This window comes from Prionailurus viverrinus, chromosome A1, assembly GCF_022837055.1.
Source record: "Prionailurus viverrinus isolate Anna chromosome A1, UM_Priviv_1.0, whole genome shotgun sequence".
NCBI classification, from domain to species: Eukaryota; Metazoa; Chordata; class Mammalia; order Carnivora; family Felidae; genus Prionailurus; species Prionailurus viverrinus.
The window spans coordinates 110,034,997-110,061,997 of NC_062561.1; the positions used below are offsets into that span (position 1 = coordinate 110,034,997).

A 27,001-nucleotide genomic window follows, 5' to 3' on the forward strand; every position below is an offset into this window, starting at 1 on the left:
CAGAAAAAACACAAATCTTGTTGTTTGTGTTATTTCCATGTATATGTTAAAAAGAAGGACATTGAGCAGGTGCCTGGGTGGCTCAGTCTGTTAAGCATCCAACTTTGGCTCAGGTCATAATCTTGCGGTTCATGAGTTCTAGCCCCACATCGGGCACTGTGCTGACACCTCAAAGCCTGGAGCTTGCTTCTGTTTCTGTGTCTCCCTCTCTCTCTCTGCTGCTCCCCAGCTTGTGCGTACTCTCTCCCCTCCCCCAAAATTAAAAGAAATTTTTTTAAAGGGTATTGAAGTTTAGTTCATATTTTGTACCTCAGAATGATAACTTCATATATTTACTCATTAAAGCTCTTTATTTTTATTCTATACAGGTTTTTCAAGGGACTGATGAGCAACTAAATGATTTATATCACAATCACCAGAGAACAGTGAGGGAGAAAGAAAGGAGACTGATAGACTGTCAGCGTGACCTGGAAAAGTTAAATAAAGAATCAAGACTTCTCAATCAGGAAAAATCAGAACTGCTTATTGAACAGGGTAGGACAAAATGTTAACCTGGTCTCTTTTCCTGTTATAATATTAAACACTTTCTGTATGAATAATGAATCTCCAGGAAATTATGCTAAGTGAAAAAAGCCAATCTCAAAAGATTATATACAGTATGTTACTATATAACATTTATATAATTTTTGAAATGTCAATTTTTTATTTTTATTTTTATTTTTATTTTTTTAATTTTTTTTATTTATTTTGAGAGACAGAGCAAGTAGGGGAGGGGCAGAGAGAGGGAGAAGGGAGAATCTCAAGCAGGCTCCACACTGTCAGCACAGAGCCCAACATGGAGCTTGATCCCACGAACCATGAGATCATGACCTGAGCTGAGATCAAGAGCTGGACACTTAACTGGCTGAGCCACCTAAGCACTCCTATTATTATTTTTTTTAAGTTTATTTATTTTGAGGGAGAGAGAGAGAACGTGTGAGCAGGGTAGGGGCAGAGAGAGAGAGGGAGAGAGAATCCCAAACAGGCTGTACCCTCAGTGTGGAGCCCAGTGCAGGACTTGATCCCATGACTGGGAGATCATGACCTGAGCTGAAATTAGGAGTCAGTCATGTAACCTACTGAGCCACCCAGGTGCCCCAAAATGTCAACATTTTACAAGTAGAGGACAGATTAGTGGTTGCCAGGGTTACTGAGTAGGAGAAGGGACAGGAGAAAGGTTAGTATGGTTATGGTTATAAAAGCACAAGAGGTACTATTGTGGTATTGGAGCTGTTCATTATGTTCACTGTCTTGGTGGATGTGTGAACTTATGCAGTTAATTATATAGAACTTAATACACACAAACAGACAAAAGTAACACTGGGGAAATCTGAATAAATCTGACGGATTGTATCAGTGTCATTATCCTGACTGTGAAATTGTACTGTAGTATTGCAAAATATTACTAAAGAAAACATTGTTTTTCTACTCACAACAGTTCTGACACCAGTTGTATGGGTTTTTCCACATCAAGCAATTCTCCCGCTTCTCAGTGGATAAGATTACATTCTCACACTAATTAGAGTTAGGGCATTCCCCAAGAAGTCCCAAAAGACTGCCTCCCTAACTCAGATTCCAGTTGCAAGTCCCAAGTTGCCTGTCACATATAATTCTGATCAGTTGACTATAAATTAGGGGTCCCCACAACCCCTTTCTGAGGTCTAATAATTTGCTATAATGATTCATAGAACTTAGGGAAACAGTATTACCAGTTCATTCTAAAGGATACCACTCAGGAACAATCAAATGGAAGAGGTGCATAGGGCAGGGTCTGGGGAAGGGGCCTTCAGCTTACATGCCCTCTCTGTGTGCAGCACTCACACATGAACAGGCACCTTGATGTGTTCGCCAACCTGAAAGCTCTCTGCATGCTGTCGTTGAGGGTTTTAATGGAAATTCCATTACGTAGACATGGTTGAATAAATCATTTTAGTCATTGGTGATTCAACTCCATCTTAAGCTGCTCTCCAGAGTTGGGGATGGGGGTACTGAAAGTTCCTACTCTCTAATTACATAGTAGGTTCCTTTGACAACCAGCTCCTCTAAAAGTCACTTTATTAGAATAAACTGAGATACGGCTGAATAGGATTTGAAATGAATAACAAAAGATGCTTCTTTCACCTGTATCACTAGAAATTCTAAAAATTTTGCGTGCTTTGTGCCAGGAACCAGGGACAAAGACCAAATATGTATTTCTTTATATATATATATATTTTTTTTTAAATGTTTATTTACTTTTGAGAGAGAGAGAGAGAGAGCACAAGCAGGGAAAGTACAGAGGGAAAGAAAGGGAAACACACAATCTGAAGCAGGCTCCAGGCTCTGAGCTGTCAGCGTAGTGCCCAGTATAGGGCTTGAACCCACAAACTGTGAGATCATGACTTGAGCCGAAATCAGAGACTTAACCAACTGAACCTCCTAGGTGCCCCTAAATATGTGTTTCTTTTATTACGTCACATTACCATGGTTACTAATGGAGGGAACTGAGCAAAGGATATAAGACATTCTGCTGTTTTTTTTTTATAACTGCAATATGAATATACACTTATTTTAATTTTTTAAAAATCAGTTGATGAAAGAATTATTATGGTTGTGTTTTTTAAAGGTCGTCTACAGCTACAAGCAGATCGCCATCAAGAACACATCCGAGCTAGAGATTCATTAATTCAGTCTTTAGCAACACAGCTAGAATTGGATGGCTTTGAGCGTGGACCATTCAGTGAAAGACATATTAAAAATTTTCACAAACTTGTGAGAGAGAGACAAGAGAAGGAAACAGAAATTGCCAACCAAATGATGGTAAATATTGTTATATTCTTTTGTTTGTATGAGATTCTCTAATTAAAATGTTTTAGGGGCACCTAAGTAGCTCACCCCATTGAGTGTCTGACCTTTGGTTTCGGCTCAGTTCGTAATCTCACAATTTGTGTGATTGAGCCCCATTTCTGTCCTGCTCCATGCTGTCACCAGAGACTGCTTGGGATTCTCCCTCTTTCTGCCCCTACCTTGCCTGTGTACTTTCTCTCTCTCAAAATAAATAAATAAACTTAAAAGAAAAGAAAGAAATAGCTTTTAAAAATTGTGTTAATTTTTGGATGGACCTCATTTTGTCTTTTTTTTTTTTTTTTTAATGTTTGTTTATTTTTGAGAGAGAGAGAGACAGAGAGACAGAGTGTGAGCAGGGGAGGGGCAGAGAGGAAAGAAGACACAGACTCGGAAGCTGGCTCCAGGCTTCCAGCTGTCAGTACAGAGCCTGATGTGGAGCTCTAACTCATGAACCGCAAGATCATGACCTGAGCCAAAGTTGGACACTTAACCAACTGAGCCACCCAAGTGCCCCCGTTTTGTCTTATATTTTAATTAGTGTTAGAATAAAATCTGTAGGAGATAGAAAACACCTTTATGGAAGCAACTTTTCTGAAGTTCATAAGGATAAAAATATGAAGAAGATACAGACTTATATTTTAAGTTTTATTTATTTTTTAAAGTTTCTTTTGTGAGTGACTATGAGCAGGGGAGGAGCAGAGAGACAGGAAGACAGAATCCTAAGCAGACCCTATGCCAGCACAGAGCCCAGTGTGGGGTTTGAGCTCAGGAACCATGAGATTATGACCTGCACCGAAGTTGGATGCTTAACCAACTGAGCCACCCAGATGCCCCTATTTTGATTTTAAGTAAATTTTTTTTCTTTTTTTCCCCTCATTATTTTGAGAAATAATGAACACATATCATTGTAGAAGTTTAAGGCATATGGCCGGATTTACATATATTGTGAAATGGTTACCACAGTAGGCTCAGCTAATAACCATTTCATTATATAGGTAAAAGAAAAGAAAGGGAAAAAAAATTTTCTTTGTGATGAGAACTTCTAGGATCTCCTCCCTTAACAACTTTCCTTTATACCATATGGCAGTGTTAGCTGTGGTCATCATGGTGTACCTTACATCCCTAGTATTTACGTATAACTGGAAATCTGTACCTTTTGACCACCTTGCTCTAATTCTCCCTCTTCCCACCCTCTACCTCTAGTGGCCCCAAATCTGATCTCTTTTTTTGAGTTTGGTTTTTGTTTGTTGAGTTTGTTTTTAGACAATAACATAAGTGAGGTCATACAGTATCTTCCAAAAGTTCTTTTCAAAGGTAATCATAAAAAAAGTTTGCTCATAACTAATAATGATTATCTCAAAATGATGGTCATTACATTTTTTTTGTACTTTTTAAATTTTCTTTAGTGTGCATCTATTAATTTTGCGTTCAAGAAACTTAATAAGTTCAGTGAAAAAATTATTAATGCTCGTTTTCCTCATGTGTATTTAGAATGACTTTGCAGAAAAAGAGACTCTGAAACAAAAACAGATAGATGAGATAAGGGATAAGAAAACTGGACTGGGAAGAATAATTGAGCTAAAATCAGAAATCCTAAGTAAGAAGCAGAATGAGCTGAGAAATGTGAAGTATGAATTACAGCAGTTGGAAGGATCTTCGGACAGGATTCTTGAACTGGACCAGGAGCTCTCAAAAGCTGTAAGACATTATTTGAGTAATCTAATAATTTTAAGGTGTAGATAGGACATTTAGAATCTTGCATTCTGAAGTATTTTATCTACTGCTAATCCTAAGATACTGGCATTTCAATAAAAATGTCCACCTTGTTTAGGAATCTCATATAAAATTTAAAAATATGAGTATTATAATTACACCAACTCTTTGATTCTGGCACTGGGTGGATTGAAAATTAGAATCACCTAGGAATCTTTTTAAAAACACTTATGCTTAGACATTCCTAATCAAAATCTTTAGGGTGGAGAATGGAAGGTCCACTCAAAGCCAGGTGATTCTTAAGAGTACTTTGGTTAAGAACCACTTACCTAAGTTAAAAGTATTTTCCCTCTAGGTTCCACACACTGTAGATTTTCTATGATTTTTGCCATGTTATCACTTTTTATATGGTAAAAATTTTCTTAGCTCATCTCTTCTTTTTTATGAATTTCCAAATTTTCTTCTTCATTTGTAATCTGTCCCCTTGCTTCACGTCTCTGCCACCAAAGTAGGCATTGTAAAGTTTGGCAATTCTCCCTCTCAGATTCCATCTTGATAATTTAAGTAAACATTGCTATTTGCATACATTTCTGTCAATTTAGCAGTTTGTCACAATATTGCCATGTGATGGGGAATCACCCGTCAGAAGAATCACTAAACTATATACTTAGATGTATTTTTCTCAGTTTTACAGTAAATTCTCAGTTTTTTTCCTCTTTGACCTTCCAGGTTTATTTACTAATTCTCTACCATTATAGTAAGGCAGCTTTATAAGATTTTCCTTAAAAATCTTATTTCTTAAGCTTTTTCTCTTGTTGGATAAAAGCAAACAATCATTTTGTCATTGTTTTAACATGAATATATAAATTTGTGTGTTTGAATTTTTGATAAGGAACGTGAGCTAAGCAAGGCTGAGAAAAACAGCAATGTAGAAGCTCTAAAAACAGAAGTAATAAGCCTTCAAAGTGAGAAAGCAGACCTAGACCGGACCCTGCGTAAATTGGACCAAGAGATGGAACAGATAAACCATCATACGACAACACGTACCCAGATGGAGATGCTGACCAAAGACAAAGTATGACCTTGCTTTTTGTTCTGATTATACTTTCTGGTATTTGAAATAACTGTGGAATATTTAGTTCATACTGGCATTATATTTTAGGAGTTAAGTGAGCTTAATACTCTGTAAAATCAGGGCACCTGAGTGGCTCAAGTCGGTTAAGCATCTGACTTCGGCTCAGGTCATGATCTCATGGTTCTTGAGTTCGAACCCTGTGTCGGGCTCTGGGCTGACAGCTCATAGCCTGGAGCCCGCTTCAGATTCTGTGTCTCCCTCTTCCTGTCCCTCCACTGCTTGCACTCTGTTTCTTGCATTGTCTCAAAAATAAATAAGCATTTAAAAAAAAAAACAAAACTGTATACAATACACTTTGGAGTTTAAAAACTTTTTTGTAATTATAAAAATTAATGTAGAAGAATATATACACATCCACATTGCTATTAATTTTTATCATATCTCATACAGAAGTTTTCTTTTTTTTTTTAACGCTTATTTATTTTTGAGAGAGAGAGAGAGAGAGACACCATGACCAGGGGAGGGGCAGAGAGAGGGAGAGATACAGAATCCGAAACAGGCCTCTAGGCTCTGAGCTGTCAGCACAGAGCCCGATATGGGGCTTGAACTCTGAACGGTGATATCATGACCTGATCCGAAGTCAGACACTTAACCGACTAAGCCACCCAGGTGCCCCTCATACACAAGTTTAATTTTCATGTTTTCAGACTTGTTACTTTTTTCTCTTATGCACAGAAGGCAATCCCCACTGTAAGACTTTAAGAAATTTTGTATTCTAGGGGCGCCTGGGTATCTCAGTTGGTTAAGCGTCTGACTTTGGCTCAGGTCATGATCTCACGGTTGGTGGGTTCGAGCCCCCCTCAGGCTCTGTGCTGACACCTCAGAGCCTGAAGCCTGTGTTTGGAGTCTCTGTCTCCCTCTTTCTCTATCCCTACCCTGCTTGCTCTCTCTCTCTCTCTCTCTCTCTCCCTCTCTCTTTCTCTCTCTCTCTCTCAAAAGTAAATAAAACATTAAAAAAAAATTAAAAATTTTGTATTCTTTCATTTTTAGCATTTTATTTTTTAAGCCTAGAACTTTAATCAGTCTAGAATTTATTTGTTTTCTTAGGGGCACCTAGCTGGCTCAGTTGGTAGAGCATGTGACTCTTGAGCTTGGAGTTTTAAGTTAAAATTTGTGTTCTTCATGTAATGTGGAGATCTTGGATTTCATTAAAAAAAAATTTGTTTTTCTATAGTCTGACAAAGATGAACAAATCAGAAAAATAAAATCTCGACACAGTGATGAATTAACTTCATTGTTAGGGTATTTTCCCAACAAAAAGCAGCTTGAAGACTGGCTTCATAGTAAATCAAAAGAAATTAATCAGACCAGGGACAGACTTGCCAAATTGAAGTAAGTATTTGCAACTTGTAGAAATGTAATACAGATCTCTTATTTCATGCTTTTATTTTTTTATTGTTTTAATGTCTTGTCATTTATTGTCATAAAATGGTATGTCTTGGGTTAATTGACTTTGGTTCTACTGTATTTTATGAATCAAGTAAAATGGTGACATTGATTTGGGCCTTTTGTTCCTTGAAAGTTTGCAGAACTTAGAGGATTAAAATTCTCCTTTTTAAAAATGACACCTGAAACTATAAAACCTCTAGAAGAAAATATAGGGGAAAGCTTCATTATATTGAAATTGACAAATATTTTCTTGGACCTGATACCAAAAGCACAGGGAAACAAACCAAAAATAGACAAATGGGGGCCTGTGTGGCTCAGTCAGTTAAGCGTCCTATTCTTGATCTCAGCTCAGGTCTTGATCTCCCGATTCATGAGATCGAGCCTCACATCAGGTCCCTGCTAACAGTGTAGAGCCTGCTTGGGATTCTCTCTCTCCCTCTCTCTGCCCCTCCGGAGCTCATGCCCGCCCTTTCTCTCTCTCTGTCAAAATCAATAAACAAAGTGCTTTTTTTTTTTTTTTAAAGTAGACAAATGGGACTACATCAAAGTTAAAAACTTCTACACCACAAAGGAATCAATAGTGGGAAAAGTCAACCGACCGAATGGGAGAAAATATTTACAAACCATATATATATCTAGTAAAGGTTTATCATCTAGAATATGTAAAGAACTCCTATAATTTAACAACACAAAAACAGATAATTGGATTTAAAAATGAGCATGGGCACCTGGGTGGCTTAGTTGGTTAAGTGTCCGACTTCAGCTCAAGTGATGATATTGCAGTTCGTGAGTTCAAGCTCCACATTGAGCTCCATGCTGACGGCTCAGAGCTGGAGCCTGCTTCAGATTCTATGCCTCCCTCTCTCTCTGCACCTCCCCTGCTCTCATTTTCACTCTCTCTCAAAAAACAAATAAGCATTTAAAAAAATTTTTTTTTAAATGGGCAAAGGACTTGAATAGACATTTCTCCAGAGGCAATATTCAAATGGCCAGTGAGCATATGAAAAAATGTTCAGTATCACTAATCATCAGGGAAATGCAGCTCAAGGCCACAGTGAGATATCACATCATACCAGTTAGGATGGCCACTACCAAAAAAAAAAAAAACAAAAAACAGAAAATAACACGTGTTGGTGAGGATGCTGAGAAATTGGAACCTTTGTGCATTGTTAGTGAGAATGTGAAATGATACAGGTGATATAGAAAATGGGTGTCCTTCAAAACAGAATTACCAGATCCAGCAGTTCCACTTCTGAGTATATATTCAAAAGAATTGAAAATATCTTGAAGAGATTTTTGCAAATCCACGTTTATTATAGAATTATTCTCAGTAGCCAGATGAATGGATAAAGACTCGGTATATGTTTGTGTATAACAATATTAACTCAGCTTTGAAAAAGAAGGAAATCCTGGGCTCCTGGCTGACTCATTTGGTCAGGCGAGTGACTCTTGATCTCTAAGTTGTGAATTCAAGCCCCATGTTGAGTGCAAAACTTACTTAAAAAAAAAAAAAAAAAGTTTATCCATCAACTTGGATGAACCTTGAAGGGTATTATGTTTAGTGAAATAATTTAGTTTCAAAAGAACGAATACTGTATGATTCCACTTAAAAGACCTACCCAAATAGTCAAACTCTTAAAAACAGAAAGTATAATGGTGTTGCCAGGAAATGGGGGAAGAGGGAAAGAGGAATTGTTGTTCAGTGGTTACACAGTTTCAGTTTTACAAGATGTAAAAGTTTTAGAGATAGGTTGCACAATAATGTGTGTATAGTTAACACTGTATTGTGCACTTAAAAGGTTAAGATGGTAGTTTTTATGTGTGCTTTTTACTACAATAAAGAAAAAGTGATCACTTTTTTCTAATGTCACTTTGAGTGGTGGTTGGATAAGAGTCAAAAATTCCTTACAGATTTTTGAGGAAGATAGTGGATTTGGCTTTGACCATGTTTAATTTGTGCTTGTTGTGGAAATATCTCTTAGGGAGATACTGGAGTTTGAAGTTCAAGAGATTGGAAATTGTTGCTTTGTAAGGAATAATTGAAGTCATTAGTATAGGCAATATCACTTTAAAGGGGTTTATGCAAAGAGAAGAGAAAAGGTTATGGTCTGATGCCTCAGAAACAGCAGCATTTACTGTTGGTAAGCAATGAAGAAGAGCAAGTAAAGGAAACTAGAATTAGGAGAGCTGGGGTGAAAGCCAAACAGGAGTGGTTCTTGTTCTTGATGCCTTGAGAAAATAGACTTTCAAGGAAGTGGCCAACGGTGTTTGGTGCTAAGATAGTGGTGTTGATGAGCATTGCTCAGTGACTAGGATGATCAAAGCATCATCTGTATTAGTTACTTTTATTTTTCCAGATTTTTACTGTGTCTCAAAATGGGAAGTATCAAGATACAGCATACATGCATTCATACACACTCATCTGAAACAAATTTCTCAAAATAGTACATGTCCTAACTATGTTCATTCTGCTCCAATATATTTTATTGTTTCATTTTTTAAGATAGGCTGAATATAATGCATTATATTGATTACATGCCTTGCCTAGTGCATCATAACCTGCAAAGTGAAAAACCCTGATCTTTGTCAGTATGGAGGTTGGCTAGGATGATATTTAAGAGTTGGAATGGAGGGGTGCCTGGGTGGCTCAGTTGGTTAAGCATCCAACTTAGGCCTAGGTCATGATCTCATAGCCCGTGTTGGGCTCTGTGCTGACAGCTTGGGGCCTGGAGCCTACTTTGGATTCTGTGTCTCCCTATTTCTCTGCCCTTCCCCCGCTCACACTCTGTCTCTCTTTCTCTCTCAAAAATAAACATTAAAAAAAAAGGAGGAATGGAGATAAATTGTACTAGTGAGCGAAATCTTCCATGAATGAGAGAGAATGGATGATGAGACCTAAGTAGATGACAGCAACACGAAGGGATGAAGGAGAAGTTCTTATAGGAGAGAAGGGAAGTGCTATTGTGAAAGGGTCCTACCTACCTACTCAAACTTTTCAAACTGATTTCTCATGTTTTAAAATTGTAATCTATATTTGTTCTTATTTTTAGCAAAGAACTAGCTTCAGCTGAGCAAAATAAAAATCATTTAAATAATGAACTAAAAAGGAAAGAAGAGCAGTTGTCCAGTTATGAAGACAAGCTGTTTGATGTTTGTGGTAGCCAGGATTTTGAAAGTGATTTAGACAGACTTAAGGAAGAAATTGAAAAATCCTCAAAACAACGAGGTAAGTTACCTTCTTTTTTTACTTTTTTATATGTATGTTTATTTTTGAGAGAAAAAATATTCGGAGAGAAAAAAATATTATTGGGAGAGACAGGGAGAGGGAACGACAGAGGATCCAAAGCAGGCTCTGCACTGACCACAAAGAACCTGTTGCGAAGCTCAAACTTAGGAACCATGAGATCATGACTCGAGCTGAAGTCGGACACTCAACCGATTGAACCACCCAGGTGCCCTAAGTTACCTTCTTTATAATATTGAGGTACTTTGACACTTTTGAATTTTCACTCACAGGTAACTGTTAAGGATGAGAGATTTAAAAACTTGGTTCTGGAGCCAAATGGCTTTAGTCCTGATTCTACAACTTGATGGCTGTGTGACTTTGGGCAAATTATCAAATCTTTCTTTTACTTCAGACTTATCATCTGAGGACATAATTACCTACCATTTAGGGCTTGAGGGAAGAGTAAATGAGATTATTAGTATAAAGCTCTTAGAACAGTTTCTGGCACATAATATGCTCTAAAATTTTGTTACAGTTTTTGTGTGTTACCAGAAAGTAATTAATACAAATCTGAATGTATTGTGTCCTTTCAAAGATTATGTAAATATCAGAGAATTTTTATTTCTATAATATGTTTATAAAGGAAGAATAATCATAGGATTATAACCATCATGACAAAACTATATTTTATATTCCTCTCACTGGTAATAATATTTATTTTCTTAAAATAGCCATGCTGGCTGGAGCCACGGCAGTTTACTCCCAGTTCATTACTCAGCTAACGGATGAAAACCAGTCATGTTGCCCTGTCTGTCAGAGGGTTTTTCAGACAGAAGCTGAATTACAGGAAGTCATCAGTGATTTACAGTCTAAGCTGCGGCTTGCTCCAGATAAACTCAAGTCAACAGAATTGGAACTAAAGAAAAAAGAAAAACGGCGTGATGAAATGCTGGGACTTGTCCCCATGAGGTGAGAATATGGGTTTACCATTACTGTACATGTAACAGCACCGTAAAAGTTACTCATCCAGGGGTGTCTGGTTGGCTTAGTCAGTTAAGCACTTGACTGTTGATTTCAGCTCAGGTCATGATTTCACATTTCACGAGTTTGAGCCTTGCATCGGGCTGTATGTTGACAGTGCAGAGCCTGCTTGGGATTCTCTCTGTCTCTCTCTCTCTGTCTCAAAAATAAACAAACATTAAAAAAAAAAAAAGGTACCCATCCAGTCCCTGGCCATATTTTAGGTGTTGAGTAATGTGTTGAATGAGTAAAAATTCAAGTCAGGATTCTCAGCCAGTATGTCCCCTTTCATGTTATTTATGTGATAAGAAAAAATAACTGTTTTGTTTAAAGGTGAGCAAACTTCTTAAACTACTCACAGGGTAGATATAATCTTAACTTTTTTTTGTTTTGTGTGTATGTTTATTTAATTCCTGAGACTTGGCTTAGGAACAGAAATTTTGACAGATTTTGAATTGTTTGCTAGTATGGTACTTTCTAAACCTAGCAAAAGAATTAAAGTCTTAGAAAACTCCCCCAAAAGAAATTTTAAACTATATTTTTATGTCTTTCCCACTTTCAAAAAGAATGAATCATAGTGATTTGTATTGTTTATTTTCCCTCACTCAAGAAATTCAAATGATGGTCTCTTTATAAATCAGATCAAGTCAGAAAGTCTGTGATGATATCTTGTTGTCTCCCACAATATAAAGCATGCAGCTGGTCACAGAGACCAATATGACATAGTCTCTAAGGAGCTGATGCTCTAAGTAGATAAGCTCTCAGAATTGAATATTTAGAAAGCAGGGCTTAATAAAGTACTTAATTGGTTCAGACAAATACATTAGTTAAGAGAGAAGCCAGTGGACTATAGAATGAGAATAAGATTTTGAGAACGAGATGGGAGGGGAATATAAAGCATAGGGAAGTTGGTTCAACTCTATTAACAGAAGAAAAGTGGAAAGAGAAATGAGGACAGTGTGTGAAGGGGAGAGGAGCATACCTGTGCTGCAATAGAAAGGTGATCTAGAGTTGGAAGAATCATGTGGGGAGATAGATTTCCAAAAGTTAGGAAGATAGGGCTACATTATGTTCAGACCTAGTTACAACTCCCTCTGATAGGTCATAGGGAGTCATCTTTAGGGATTTATGAAAAATGTGTTTTAAGAAATTAATCTCATGTTAATATATTGAATGGATAAGAGTGAGAACAACTCAGTTAAGTATCTGACTCTTAGTTTTCGCTCAGGTCGTGGTTTCGCATTTCATGGAATTGAGCCCTGTGTCAGGGTCTGTGCTGACATCCTGGAGCCTGCTTGGGATTCTCTCTCTCTCCTTCTCTCTGCCTCTCTCCCCCACTAACTCACATGCTTTCTCTCTTTCTCTCAAAATAAATAAATACATACTAAAAAAAAAAAAATGTGGGGTACCTGGATGGCTTGGTTAAGTATCCAACTTCGGCTCAGGTCATGATCTCACAGTTAGTGAGTTCAAGCCCTGCATCGGGCTCTGTGCTGGTGGTGCGGATCCTGCTTGGGATTCTCTCTCTCTCCCTCTCTCTGATTCTTCCCCACTTGCACACTCTCTCTCTCAAAATAAATAAACTTAAAATCATTAAAAAAAAAAAAAAAAAAAAAAAGAGTGAGAACTACTCTTGAAGCAGAAAAGCCAGGAGGGTATGTTGTCCTGGAAAACCAAAGAGAAATTTCAGGAGAAAAAGTCAGAAAAGTCTAAGCAGATAGGCTTTGTGGTAGCCAGCCTCCAAGATGATCCCCAGTGATCCCTACCTGCTGGTATTCATGCTCTCGTATAGTCTTCTCCCACGTTCTAGGACTGGTCTGTGTAACCAATAAAATATGACAGAAGTGGTAGTGTGTCCCTTCCAGGATTCAGTTATATAAGACACTACTAGCTGCCTGCTCGCCTTTTCTTTTGGAAATGGGTGAAGCCACCTGCCATATGAGCAGCCCTGTGGAGGGCCCCACTTGACAAGGACCTGAGGCCTTCAAACAACCACACGAGTGAGTACCACTTGGAAATTGATTCTCCAGCAGTCAAGCTTTGAGATGACTATAGCCCTGGCCAGCAGCTTGACTGCCATTTCAGTGAGACATCCTGAGCCAAAAGTACCCGGATGGCTGTTTCTGATCTTAAAATAAGTGCTGTTGTTTTGGGCTGCTGAGTTTTGGAATGTTTTGTTATGTAACAATAGATAACTAATATAGTCTTCAGGGTGAAAACTAGATTATTGGAGGCTATAGAGAGAATGTGATAAGGAGACAAAAGCAGTAGTTTGAGAATGAAAAGGAGGGAAAGGAATAAGGCAGTATCTTGAAAGGAAAAAGATTAAGTAAAAGGTAAAATGTCAAGTTGGTAGAAAGTGCACTTAGAGGAAATGTGAGCTTAGTTCTGTGTCATATTGATATAAGTAGCAGAAATCAACATTGTATTATATTTTAGGACCCTTGCCATCAGAACTCCCCTTCTCAGAGTAGGGTACATACTTTATTCATTGCTTTACTTCCTTAATTCCTTCTGTGTTGTAATACTAGTAACTATTTGCCTAATGAATGAGAGCTGTAGTATCTGTTCAGTTATTTACTGTTCGTGACAACCTCCTCAAAACTTAGTGCCTCACAACAACCATTTATTAGGATTTTCTGTGGCATGACTGGGCTTAGGTGGGTAGTTCCTCACTTAGGGTTTTTCATGCAGTTGCAGTCAGATGTTGGCTGTAGTCATCTCAAGTCTCTACTGGGCTCAGTGTTCAAGATGGCTCACTCAGATGACTTTCAGTGACACTGACTATTAGCTGGGAGCTCAGCTGGGGCTGTCAAACACAATGCCCTTGCATGGCCCACACATGTGTTTTGGGCTTTTGGCAGCAGAGTGGTTGGATTACCAAATGAAGGATCCTAAGAGCGAGTAGTACAAGATACAGGCAATAGAAACTGCTAGTATCTGAAGGCCTGGGCCCAAAACCTGGCACAGTGTTACTTCCGCTGTTGACTATTTGGTCAACAGTAGTCACAGAGCCTGCCAAGATTCAATGAGAGGACACAGACTCCACCTCTCATTAGGAGGAATGTCAAAGTACTCGTGGCTGACTAATCCATATAGTACCCTAGTATCTGGAGGGGCCACTATATGTCACTCTGGTCACTACACACAAAGTAAGATATCCTGAAGCTAGAAAAATAAATATGTAGTCTGAGAGGTAAATCAGTGCCTTGGAGAAAAATATATAGCAGAGTAAGGAAGTACAGACCTGAGTGGTGGTGAGAGGGGAATTGCTGTTGAAGGTGACAACTGAGTGTAGACATGAGAGAAATAAGGGAGCTAGCTAGAGAAATAAGGGACAATATTTGTCCAGCAGAAGAGCATTCCAGGCAGTCCAAAATCCCTGAGGCCAAAGGGAAAATGATTGACGATGAGCTCAGAGAGGTAGTGAGGAACCAGATTTTGCTTATCCTCTTTGAGGGAAATTTTTTTTGTTCTTGTTAATATTTATTTATTTATTTATTTATTTATTTATTTTTAAATTTTTTTAACGTTTATTTATTTTTGAGACAGGGAGAGACAGAGCATGAACTGGGGAGGGTCAGAGAGAGGGAGACACAGAATCTGAAACAGGCTCCAGGCTCTGAGCTGTCAGCACAGAGCCCGACGCGGGGCTAGAACTCACGGACCGCGAGATCATGACCTGAGCCGAAGCCGGCCGCTTAACCGACTGAGCCACCCAGGCGCCCCTATATTTATTTATTTTTAAGAGAGAGAGAGGGAGACACGGTTCCAAAGCAGGCTCCAGGCTCTGAGCTGTCAGCAGAGAGCCTGACGCAGGACTCAAACTCACGAACCATGAGATCATGACCTGAGCTGAAGTTGGATGCTTAACCAACTGAGCCACCCAGGTGCCCCAAGGGAAATATTTTTATTTAAAGGCCAAAACTCATCAATACTTAATATATTAAGACCATCATCGTGAATGAAATCTCAGATGAATATGTACGTGTTTATCATTTTGCTTAGTACTGAGTCAGGTTTATTTATTATGACAGCTCAGTAAAAACTCATTATTTTTCCCCATTGCTTTGAAAGATGTTTTCACCCAACCATATCTGTATTGGTTTCTTTTACTTAAAAGCCCCTTGGAAAAGGAATGCTGTCACAAAAATAGAACTGAGTTTCTGAAAATTTTACACAAAAGAACACAGTCCTAATCTCAATACCCCATTCTTTTGGGAAACGTCTTTATTCTTATGATACTTATTTTAGCATCTTAGGTAATCATCAGAAAAGAAGGCATCAAAATCTGGACCACATCGATTAGAGGTTTTTTGTGTGCATGTGAAAATGTAAAAATAGGGTTACAATTGAATGGATACCTGTAGTTTTCCACAAAGATGTCCCCAGTCAAATGAATGCTTGACTGTCTTTGGGGTATCGTAGCCATGTCACTGTCTAGGTACTAGGAACATACTTTAAGACCAACTCCTGGTCTATGACCACAAGATTCAGGAAGTAATGTGAACATGGAATTACTCTGAATCTGCATACCTTCATAATTACTCAGGAAATTTTTTCATCTCAGTGGCATAACAAACTATAGGTCTTCTGTTGCCACAGATCAGTTCAGGTTGGCATTTCTTGGTCGTAGTGTAAACTTTTAAAAATTGTTAACTCATAGCAGTGTGCCAGAGCTAACTCTTGAGTTTCGGGTTTTTCCTTTAGTTTACTGTAAGACTCCACTAGAAATCAATTTAATTTATTGTACTCACTTTTAATTAAGAATTTGGAATTTTTCAGAAATAAAATTGATTTTTTTTTTTTTTTTTAGGGTTAAATACAAATTTTGTTTCAGAGGTTCAACAAAGTTAGATGTGGAGCCAGCCTTCCTGCCACCAGAGTGGTAGTCCATTAGCTACAGCAGGTGCGATGAACTGGCTAACAGCTTTTGTACCATAATCCCATGTGGCATTTGGCTGAGTGGTCTCCTTCCTTTTTTCCCTCTTTTTTTTTTAAACGTTTTATTTTGAAATAATTGTAGACTTAAAGAAAAATTACAAAAAATAGTACAGAAAATTCACCTCTACCCTTCACCCAGCTTTTCCTCATGTTCACAATTTATGTAACCATAAACTACTTATCAAAACCAAGAAATTAACATTTGTGTGATGCTGTTAACTACAAACCATGTTCGAATTTCAGCACTTTCCATTAATGTTGTTTTTGTTTCAGGATCCAACCCAGGATCCGACGTTGCATTGTTTTTATTTCTCCTTAGGCTCCTGCAGTCTTCAGCATCTCTTCATTCTTTGTTTTTCACCATCTTGATACTTTTGATCAGTATGGTCAGTTAATTTATAGAAAATCTCTGTTTGGCAAAGTCACAGTAATACAGTAGTCACCCTTATGTGCAGTTTCACTCTGCTGTTTCCATTACCTGAGCTCAACTATGGTCCAGAAGCAGATGATCCTCCTGACATATATTAACAGTAGCCTCACTTGAAGTCACAAGGCCTACATCATTCTCCTCACTTCATCTCATCATGTAGGCACTTCATCATCTAACATCACCACAAGAGGAGGAAGGGTACAGTACAATAAGATATGTTGAGGGGCGCCTGGGTGGCGCAGTCGGTTAAGCGTCCGACTTCAGCCAGGTCACGATCTCGCGGTCCGTGAGTTCGAGCCCCACGTCAGGCTCTGGGCTGATGGCTCAGAGCCTGGAGCCTGTTTCCGATTCTGTGTCTCCCTGTCTCTCTGCCCCTCCCCCGTTCATACTCTGTCTCTCTCTGTCCCAAAAATAAATAAACGTTGAAAAAAAAATTAAAAAAAAAAAGATGTTGAGAGAGACTACATTCATATAACTTTTATCATAGTATATTGTTATAATTGTTTTATTAATAGTGTTAATCTCTGTGCCTAATTTATTTTTTTAAAAAAGGGGTTTTTTATAGTGTTTATTTATCTTTGAGAGAGACACAGAATCTGAGGCAGGTGCCAGGCTCTGAGCTGTCAGCACAGAGCCTGACACGGGGCTCCAAACTCCCAAACTGTGAGATCATCACCTGAGCCAAACTGACTAAGGTTAAGGTGGTTGGACACTTAACCAACTGAGCCACCCAGGCACCCCTGACTGTGCCTAATTTATAAACTCTATCATAGACTTGTCTATATAGGAAAAAACAGTATATATAAGGTTCAGTTTGTATATAAGTGGGTTTGAGGCATCCACTAGGGATCTTGGAATATATCTCCTGTGGAGAAGTAGGGGGGAATATTGTAAATTTTGTGAGTAAGATCTGCCATCGGATACTAAAATGAGTGGGCAGAAATTTGAGGGGCACCTGGGTGGCTCAGTCAGTTGAGCATCCAACTTCAGCTCAGGTCATGATCTCATGGTTCATGAGTTCATGCAAGCCCTGCATCAGGCTCTCTACTGTCAGGGCAGAGCCTGCTTTGGATCCTCTGTCCCCTCTCTCTCTCTGCCCCTTCCCTGCTCACAATCTCTCTCTCAAAGATAAACAAGCATTTAAAAAAAAACTTTTCTTAAGTTTGAGAAGAAATGAGATAATGACATAGTCCCAACATACTTCTCCTAATATAAGTTATTAATTACAAAGAGAAAAATAGTAACATTATAGCAGATAAATCTGGCTGATACCATGTTACCTAAGTGAACAAGATTAACATCTCTAGTAATAAGATGTAATGATATCATGTCCTCACTGATGAGATGCCCTGAGAAGGTACAGTCACTTCTATGATATTCTTGCCAAAAATTTAGGACTTCCGTTTCATGATTAAAAAAACATTAGATAGCTTATTTTTAATAGTGTGTTCTCTGTTAAGGCAAAGCATAATTGATTTGAAGGAGAAGGAAATACCAGAATTAAGAAACAAACTGCAAAATGTCAACAGAGACATACAGCGCTTAAAGAATGACATAGAAGAACAGGAAACACTCTTGGGCACAATAATGCCTGAAGAAGAAAGTGCTAAAGTATGCCTGACAGATGTTACAATTATGGAAAGATTCCAGGTAAGTTTATTATAATTTAAGGCAGAATAAAACTTGTTTCCTGGTGTTTTAAATGTGAAATGTTAGAGTGGTAAAAAACAGTACATCGTGTTCACGTATAGTTTGCATTTAGAGTTCCCTGTCCTGAACTGCAGATAGTCTGAGTGAGTACTGCTTAAACTTTACATTCCTGGGTTTCGATGTTTTGTTTTATTCATAAATATGAGAGTTAAGAAGTAGTCCTGTTTATTTTCATTTTAGTCAGTTTGCTTTTGTCATTTAAGTTATTAAAATTCATTTCATCCTATTAAACTTTGTTAAAATTATATCTGAAATCAGTTGCAGATTTAGATTTTAAAATAGCAATTAATTTTTTAAGATTTTGAATAATTATAACGTAGCAAGTTTGTTAAAGGAAATAACTGTTTTATTCTTAAGATGGAACTTAAAGATGTTGAAAGAAAAATTGCACAGCAAGCAGCTAAGCTGCAAGGACTAGACTTGGGTAGAACTGTCCAGCAAGTAAACCAGGAGAAACAAGAAAAACAACACAAGTTAGATACAGGTAATAGAGTCTGTCTTCATGTACGCATAGAGACTTGATATCAGCTTATGCTTTTTATCATAAATTTTGTATCTGTTATGTTCTTCCAGTCCACAGTATATCCACTCTTTTCTCAAAAGAGAAAAGTTTCCTTGCTTTGCACAACAGATTTTAAATGATGGGAGATTTTGAATGATAAGTGTCAGAGGAGCTCTACTGTTTCTGCCCTGTGATCCTTACCCATGGCTGGTAAAGAGGGGTTTTGTAGCACTTTTACTACAGGGGGTGGGACCCATGGAAACTCAGGCTGTGTGAATTCCATAGAATCCATATAAGGAAGGTTGCTGTTTGTAGTATTTTCTGTATCCTTAACATTAGTCACGGTGTGAATGTATTTTGATGCAGTTTCCAGTAAGATTGAATTGAATCGTAAGCTTATACAGGACCAGCAGGAACAGATTCAACACTTAAAGAGTACAACAAATGAACTGAAGTCAGAGAAACTTCAGATATCCACTAATTTACAACGTCGTCAGCAACTGGAGGAGCAGACTGTGGAATTATCCACTGAAGTTCAGTCCTTATTCAGAGAGATAAAGGTAAAAATATTCATACATACATATATGTTTTTTACCTTAGTTCAAACACATGAAGTGCTCTTTATTGCTGTAGTGGCTAAAACTATGGATATTGTGAGGATCAAATGAAAATAGTATAATTCTTTGCATGGCTCCTAGGTGATGGAACTTGTACTAATAGGTAAAGATGTCTGAGAGGATTTTGGCCATAATAAGCAAGAATTGGCTGCCTGGTTAATTAGTGAATTTCCTGTCATTGGAGGTGGTCAGCGCGTGGCTGGCTAACTACATACGTGATTGTATGGGACATTTGTCTTACCTGCAGATTACTCTATCCATGGCAGACACTGCCTCCCACTCATAACACTTTTTCTGTTTGATTCGAGATGTAGTCTCAGAGTCCTTCCCAGTGTAGTGAGCAGGCACATGGAATGGAAATCATTTGGCATTCCTTATCTAGATTAATCAAAATAACAATCTTACCTAGTTTTTTTCATAATTATAAACATTCACTGGACACTAAATAAATTACTGAACCTGTCATTAAATGTTATAAATGTTTCTTAAGTATTTTTTTACTATAAATTATCAGAGGCTTAGAGTGTGATATAAAATAGTAATACCTTGGGGCGCCTGGGTGGCTCAGTCAGTTAAGCGTCCGACTTTGGTTCAGGTCGTGATTTCACGGCTTGTGAGTTCAAACCCCACGTTGGGCTCTGTGCTAACAGCTCAGAGCCTGGAGCCTCTTCAGATTCTGTGTCTTTCTCTCTCTCTTTGCCCCTCCGCCGCTCACACTCTGTCTCTGTCTCTCAAAAATAAATAAACATTAAAAAAAAATTTTTAAATAGTAATACCTTACATTTGTATATTTTTTTTTCTGTTTATGAAGCCCTTTGACATTAAAGAGTTCAGTGTCTTAGTAATCCTTTTGAGATATGTGGCTATAATCTCTTTTATACAAAAGAGATTGAGACTTAAAGATGTCCCATGTCTTAGCCAAGTTCATGCAGCTAGTAGGAGGCAGGGTTTTCAGATAGGTTTTCAGTGTCTAAGACATTGGACTTCACACTACACCATACCTCTTCTCGTTACGAAAACATATACCTAACACTCAAGTAATACTAAAGAATTGTCTCTACTTTTATGGGTTCATTAGATATTTCATTAGTTATCTTAAAGTGCTTGAGGCTCATGTTTTGAACATTGATTATCATGTAATTATGCTATAGAGGTGTTACAAGGCTGAATAATGTAGACTCCTGATTAGTAAAATAGTTTGTTACTTTCCTTCCAAAATAGGTGTGGACACACCAACATCATTATACCTGTATGTTTTTATTACCATAAAATATCTATTTAGCCTTAGCAAAGTAAGCTTAAGGACAAAACTATCTTTTATCATCATATTCCCATCTGTAAAAGAGAGGCCTGACCTGAAAAGCATTCCTCTTCTTTGGCCACTTAGAGTTGACATGTGCCCCTACAAACTCATAAAAACTTATGCCTGAAGGCACATGCCCATATAACTGGGAGCACATGGCCTGGATTAGGAATCAAGTCATTGGCTGAAGTAGTATATAGCATAAGGGCTAAGAAGACTCTGGAGCTAAACGAAATTTGGATACTGGATTCTTCATTTACTGGCTGTTGTGACCTCAAATCATTTGTATGCCTGTTTACTGATCTGAAATATGGGATGGTAGGGTTAATATAGAGTGTTTGGAAGGAGCAAATGAGTTAATTTTTAAAGCCTGGTACATACAAAGTACTTTGATTAGGGCTATAAAGTCTGACACTTGAAATAAGATAATGGAATATAATATAAAATTCTGTATTTTGTATTTTTAGGATGCTAAAGAGCAGTTAAGCCCTTTAGAAACAACATTGGAGAAGTTCCAGCAGGAAAAAGAAGAATTAATCAATAAAAAAAATGCAAGCAACAAAATAGCACAGGATAAAGTAAGATTTCATTTATATTTTTGTTATCATATATATATATTAAACTTATGTTCAGAGCATGATGTTAGATACTAGCATTTCACATGAAATTAAAAACATAAATAGTATTTTGAGATTTGTGACATAATCCTGACATTAAAAATTCTCATTAGTGGTGCCTGGTGGCTCATTCGATTAAGCGTCTGATGTCAGGTCAGGTCATGATCTTGCACTTTGTGGGTTTAGGCTCCACATCAGGGTCTTTAGTGACAGCTGGAGCCTGGAGTCTACTTCAGATTCTGTATCTCCCTCTTTCTCTGCCCCTCCCCTGCTTGTGCTCTCTCTCTCTCTCTCTCTCTCTCTCTCTCTCTCTCTCTCTCAAAAATAAACAAACATTAGGGGCGCCTGGGTGGCTCAGTCGGTTAAGCGTCCGACTTTGGCTCAGGTCATGATCTCGCGGTTCATGAGTTCGAGCCCCACATTGGGCTCTGTGCTGACAGCTCAGAGCCTGGAGCCTGTTTCCGATTCTGTGTCTCCCTCTCTCTCTTTGACCCTCCCCCATTCATGCTCTCTCTCTGTCTCAAAAATAAATAAAACGTTTTAAATAAATAAATAAAAATTAAAAAGAATTCTTGGGGGGTGCTGCCTGGGTGGCTCAGTCAGTTAAGCGTCCATCTCTTAGTTTTGGCTCAGGTCATGGTCTTGAGGTTTGTGGGTTCAAGCCCTGTGTCAGGCTCTTCACTGACAGCACAGAGCCTGCTTGGGAGTCTGTCTGTCTGTCTGTCTGTCTCTCTCTCTCTCTCTCTCTCTCTCTCCCTCTCCCCCTCTTCCCCTCTCCCCCTCTCCCCCTCTCTCCCTCTCCTTCCCTCTCCCTCTCTCTCTGCCCCTGGCCCGCTTTCTCTCTCTCTCTCAAAATAAATAAATAAACTTTTAAAAATTAAAAAAATTCTGGGTGCACCTGGGTGGCTCATTTGGTTAAGTGTCTGACTCTTGGTTTCAGCTCATGTCATGATATCATGGTTCGTGGGTTTGAGTCCCACACAGGTTCTATGCTGACAGTGCAGAGCCTGCTTGGGATTCTCTCTGTCCCTCTGCCTCTTTGTCTCTCTCTTCCCCCCTCTTTCAAAATAAATAAACTTTAAAAACTTCTTGTTAGAGTAAGGATTAATATTAAATTATTTTGCTTCTTGATCTAAAATAGAAGTTGAGAATAGAGATTTCTTTAATCCAATCCCATAGACAGGGGAATTATCTCAGATTATAACATTTGCAATTGATGGAAACTGGAGCACAAAGCTCCAGCTTCTAAGCCAGTGTTTCACTGTGTTCATCTATGAAGTTTTTGTTACCTTATTTCCTTGGAAATAAATCTTCTTAAATGCTCTGGTATAAATAAACATTAGTATTAAATAAATACTAAAATATTTTTTCACAGACGAATGATATCAAAGAGAAAGTTAAAAATATTCATGGTTATATGAAGGACATTGAGAATTATATTCAAGATGGGAAAGATGACTATAAGAAGGTAATTTAAAACTTAAAATTATTTATTTACTTATAATTTTTTCTTTTGTAAAAATTCTTCAAAGAATTTTCTTTTTTGTAGCAAAAAGAAAATGAACTTAATAAAGTGATAGCTCAACTAAGTGAATGTGAGAAACACAAAGAAAATATAAATAAAGAGATGGGAATCATGAGACAAGATATTGATACACAGAAGGTAGGTCTTTTTTGTTAGTAGCTTATGATATCACTTATACCAGTCTTTATGTTTTCATTTTTACTTTTACTTTCAGTAGATCCGTTGGATAAAAATACATACAGAGAAAAGCAGTTGTAAGAACATAGTCTTTTCTTCCTTTCAATTTTATTTCTTATAAAAGACACATTTAGTAAAAGTGTAAACATAAAAGATTTTAAATATAAAATTTTAAACATAAAATTAAACTAATTTTATAAATTAAAATTCTCCCTCCCCTCTGCCAATTCCCGGTCTCACTCCTGGATGTCATTACTGGTAACAGTTTTTTGTTTGTTCTTATAGAAGTTGCTTATTCATATCAACAGGTGGGTAGATCAATATCTGTGTGTACGTGTGTGTGTGTGTGTGTATATATATATATATATACTTTTTACATATGGGATCATACCATTGATATTCTACACCTTTTTTCACTTAACGCAATTTGGTCTTACATACCAAGTCATCTCATCCACCCACCACATTCTTTGTAATGATGATGAAATACTCCATTTTGTGTGTGTACCGTAAATTGATTACTTTTTTCTTATTGCAAGTGGTGGCAATGAATATCCTACATATATCTTTATTTTTTATTTCTTTTCTTAATGCAAGATAAAGTCACACAAAACAAGGATGGAGGTATAATAATCTTAAAAGTTACAACCAAAATGTCTATATATTAAGTCATTTTTCAATTGATTCCTATTTCATTTTCCCTATTAAGGAAATTAATTTCTGCATTGTAATTAAAATCACATTGAGAAATTATCTTGTTAAAGATAATTCCTTATCTTATGTAAGCATTGTAGTTAATGTCTTTAAAAGCTCTATCATTTCTTTCCTCCTGCTGTTTTAAACAAAATTTGCTATATGAGTGCTTTAATCACCTAGTTATAAATGATGGTTAAAAATCTTTTTGAAGATTAGCTCTATCACCTTTCTGCAGGGCTTCTAGCCATAGTGCCAGGTATTTCAAATATATAAATATTAGTGAAAAGTAAATCTCTACCACCTAGGGGTGCCTGACTGGCTCAGTCAGTGGGGTATGCAGTTCTTGATCTCAGGGTTGTGAGTTCAAGGCCCATGTTAGTTGTAGAGATTCCTTAAAAATAATAAAGTTTTTTTTTGTTTAATAAAATCTTTTAAAAAAAGTAAATCTTTGCCATCTAATAAATGCTGAATAACTATAAATATATGATGGTGTGTATAATAACGTTTAGTTAATCACTAGTTTACATAGGGATGGTCTATTTAAAATCACAGTCTATAAATCGTTAATGTTCCTCCATATATAAATATATGTAGAGGTCATTAAGATTTACCCATTTGTGACCCTTAAGTTGATGGTCTAAACTTTAGTAGATCTGACTGTATTAGTTTACTTTTGTAACCTTCCTTGTTCCAGAAATTATTTAGTAAGTTATATACATAGAGCAATGCCAAATAACATTTTAAGTTAGTGGAAAAATGAGACTCTATGGAAATATGGACAAGAAGGTAAAACCAGGAGAGTAGTAAGTATATAAATGTAGCCCATGAAATGTGATATGCTTGTTAAAGATTTTAGTAGTCACATGAAGATGGGAAGTTACAAAGTTAAGATTTACATTGTCTCAGAGCTGAAAGGAAACCAGTTCCCTGTAATCAAACCAGAGAAAAATGTCTCCCATAGGCATTTATGGCAAGGAGGACACTGTGTAGATTAATAAAAATAGGTCTTTAGCAAATGTCTTGGGGCTTTTAAATTTTTTTAATGTTTATTTATTTGGGGGGGGGCAGGAGGCAGAGAGAGAGAGGGAGACACAGAATCCGAAGCAGGCTCCAGGCTCTGAGCTGTCAGCATAGAGCCTGATGCTGGGCTGGAACTCCCAGAACTGTGAGATCATGACCTGAGCCAAAGTCAGATGCTTAATCAACTGAGCCACTCAGGTGCCCTGCTTTTTTTTTCCCCCACACAGTGTGTTTCAGCATCTTTTTTTATCTTTCCTTGATGAGGTGTTCTTTGGAAGGTGGTGTGATTAAAGCCTAAGATAAATGTTGGAGTGTTTAGAGAACTAGGGGCACCCATTAGAATCACTTGGGTTTACCACTCCCAGGATACAACCAAGAAAATTTTAAACATGTTCACATAAAAACTTGTATAAGAATATTCATAGCAGCGTTATTCACAGTAGTCAAAATATGGAAATAACCCAAATGGTCATCAACTGATGAACGGATAAATGTGGTATATCCATATGTATTAGGGTTCTCCAGAGCAACAGAACCAATAGGATATATACCTATATACAAATTTATATAAAGGAGTTTATTAGAAGGAATTGGCTCACGTGATTGTAGAGGCTGAGAACTCCCAAGATCTGTAGTTGGCAAGATGGAGACCAAGGGAAGCCAATGGTATAGTTCCAGTCTGAGTTTGAAGGCCTGAGAACTAGGAGAGCCAAGGTTTCAGTTCAAGCCTAAAGGCGGGAAAAGACCACTGTTCCAGTTTATACATTCAGGCCAGCGAAGTTACCTCTTACTTGGAGGTTTTTGTTCTTTTCAGGTCATTGTCAGTTAATGTGATGAGGCTCACCCACATTGCGGGGGCGGGGGGGCTGCAGGCAGGGGGGACAGTCTGTTTTAGTCTCCCAATTCAAATGTTAATTTCAAGACATATTCAGAATAATGTTCCACCAACATTTCCAAACATATGTCTAAGCACCCCATGGCCCAGTCAGGTTGACACATAACATTAACCCTCACTCATGGAAAATTATTCAGCCTCGAAAAGGAATAAAATATTGATATATGCTACAACATGGATAAACCTTGAAAACAACATGCTAAGTGATCAAAGAATCCAATCACAAAAGACCACATACTGTATTATTCTTTCTATATGAAATGCAGATATCCATAGGGACAGAAAGCAAATTAGGGTTGCCAGGGGCTAGGGGAAGGAGAGAGAAGGGAATCAAGTGACTGCTAATGTGTTAGTGTATTTCCTTCGGGGGTGGTAAATGTTCTGAAATAAGATAGTAGTAGTTGTGGCATAATCTTGTGAATATACTAAAACCACTGAGTTACACACTTTAAAATGGTGAATTGTATGGTATATGAATTACATCTCAGTTTTCTAAAAAAAAAAAAAAAATCACCTGTGTTATTAAAAATATACATGTCTGAGTTTCCATTATAGGCCAATAAATCAGAATTTCTGGGGCATGAGCAGAGGCATGTATGCTTTGTTAAAGTTCCCCAGGGGTTCTGATCTATCAGTCACTGAGCTAGAGCATTGCGAGCTTCCAAGCTATCCTCTAGAATTACATGGTCTTTTTCCCAACCAGACTTGATGGACATTGAACTGCATCTATTCAGTGTGCTATTCTATCACAGTTGCCTAGAAGGCAGCTAATTTTTAGGTTTGCTTTAGGTACCCCACTGCATGCATTAACTGTCATCTGAGCTGGATGACTGGAGTTAATATTTAAAATTGAGCTTAACATTATTTCATGATTAAGCTCTACTAAATTTAGTCCACAGAATAAAAAATTTGGTAGTTTAATAACCTGCCTCCCTCCTTTTTTAGATGAAAGGAACTGGAGGTGACCTGTCTTGCCCCAGGTCACAAAAGCAGCAATAGAAGGAGAACTTGACCGTACATTGTGAAATTGCTCCTATAACAGAAAAACAGTTCTGTTGTATTATAACTGCATCTGGCTTTCTTTTCTCTTTCTCCAGTAGTTTGTTTTGTAAACAATAATTGGAAAACTTAAGGACACATTTAACCCAAAAAGCTTTTCCCTATCAGTTACTGAGCCGGGCACTGTGCTGGTTACATATGTTCACTCATTTAATCTT

The 27,001-nt window shown here is 37.6% G+C and overlaps 1 protein-coding gene across 4 annotated transcripts in view; it reads left to right on the plus strand.

Moving 5' to 3' along the window:
• RAD50 (RAD50 double strand break repair protein) overlaps positions 1-27,001 on the plus strand; it is an 86,441-nt gene that overhangs the window by 30,443 nt on the left and 28,997 nt on the right. For all 4 annotated transcript variants that reach the window (XR_007150379.1, XM_047850149.1, XM_047850155.1 and 1 more), the window contains 13 exons: positions 369-534; positions 2,645-2,838; positions 4,357-4,563; positions 5,471-5,653; positions 6,888-7,045; positions 10,153-10,328; positions 11,060-11,297; positions 18,183-18,372; positions 18,790-18,916; positions 19,301-19,494; positions 21,322-21,432; positions 22,847-22,939; positions 23,021-23,134. Coding sequence is in view for 3 of the 4 variants with exons in the window: in XM_047850149.1 (XP_047706105.1) it covers positions 369-534; positions 2,645-2,838; positions 4,357-4,563; positions 5,471-5,653; positions 6,888-7,045; positions 10,153-10,328; positions 11,060-11,297; positions 18,183-18,372; positions 18,790-18,916; positions 19,301-19,494; positions 21,322-21,432; positions 22,847-22,939; positions 23,021-23,134 (2,151 nt within the window). In the remaining variant the exon portion in view is untranslated. The remainder of the gene's footprint in view (positions 1-368; positions 535-2,644; positions 2,839-4,356; positions 4,564-5,470; positions 5,654-6,887; positions 7,046-10,152; positions 10,329-11,059; positions 11,298-18,182; positions 18,373-18,789; positions 18,917-19,300; positions 19,495-21,321; positions 21,433-22,846; positions 22,940-23,020; positions 23,135-27,001) is intronic.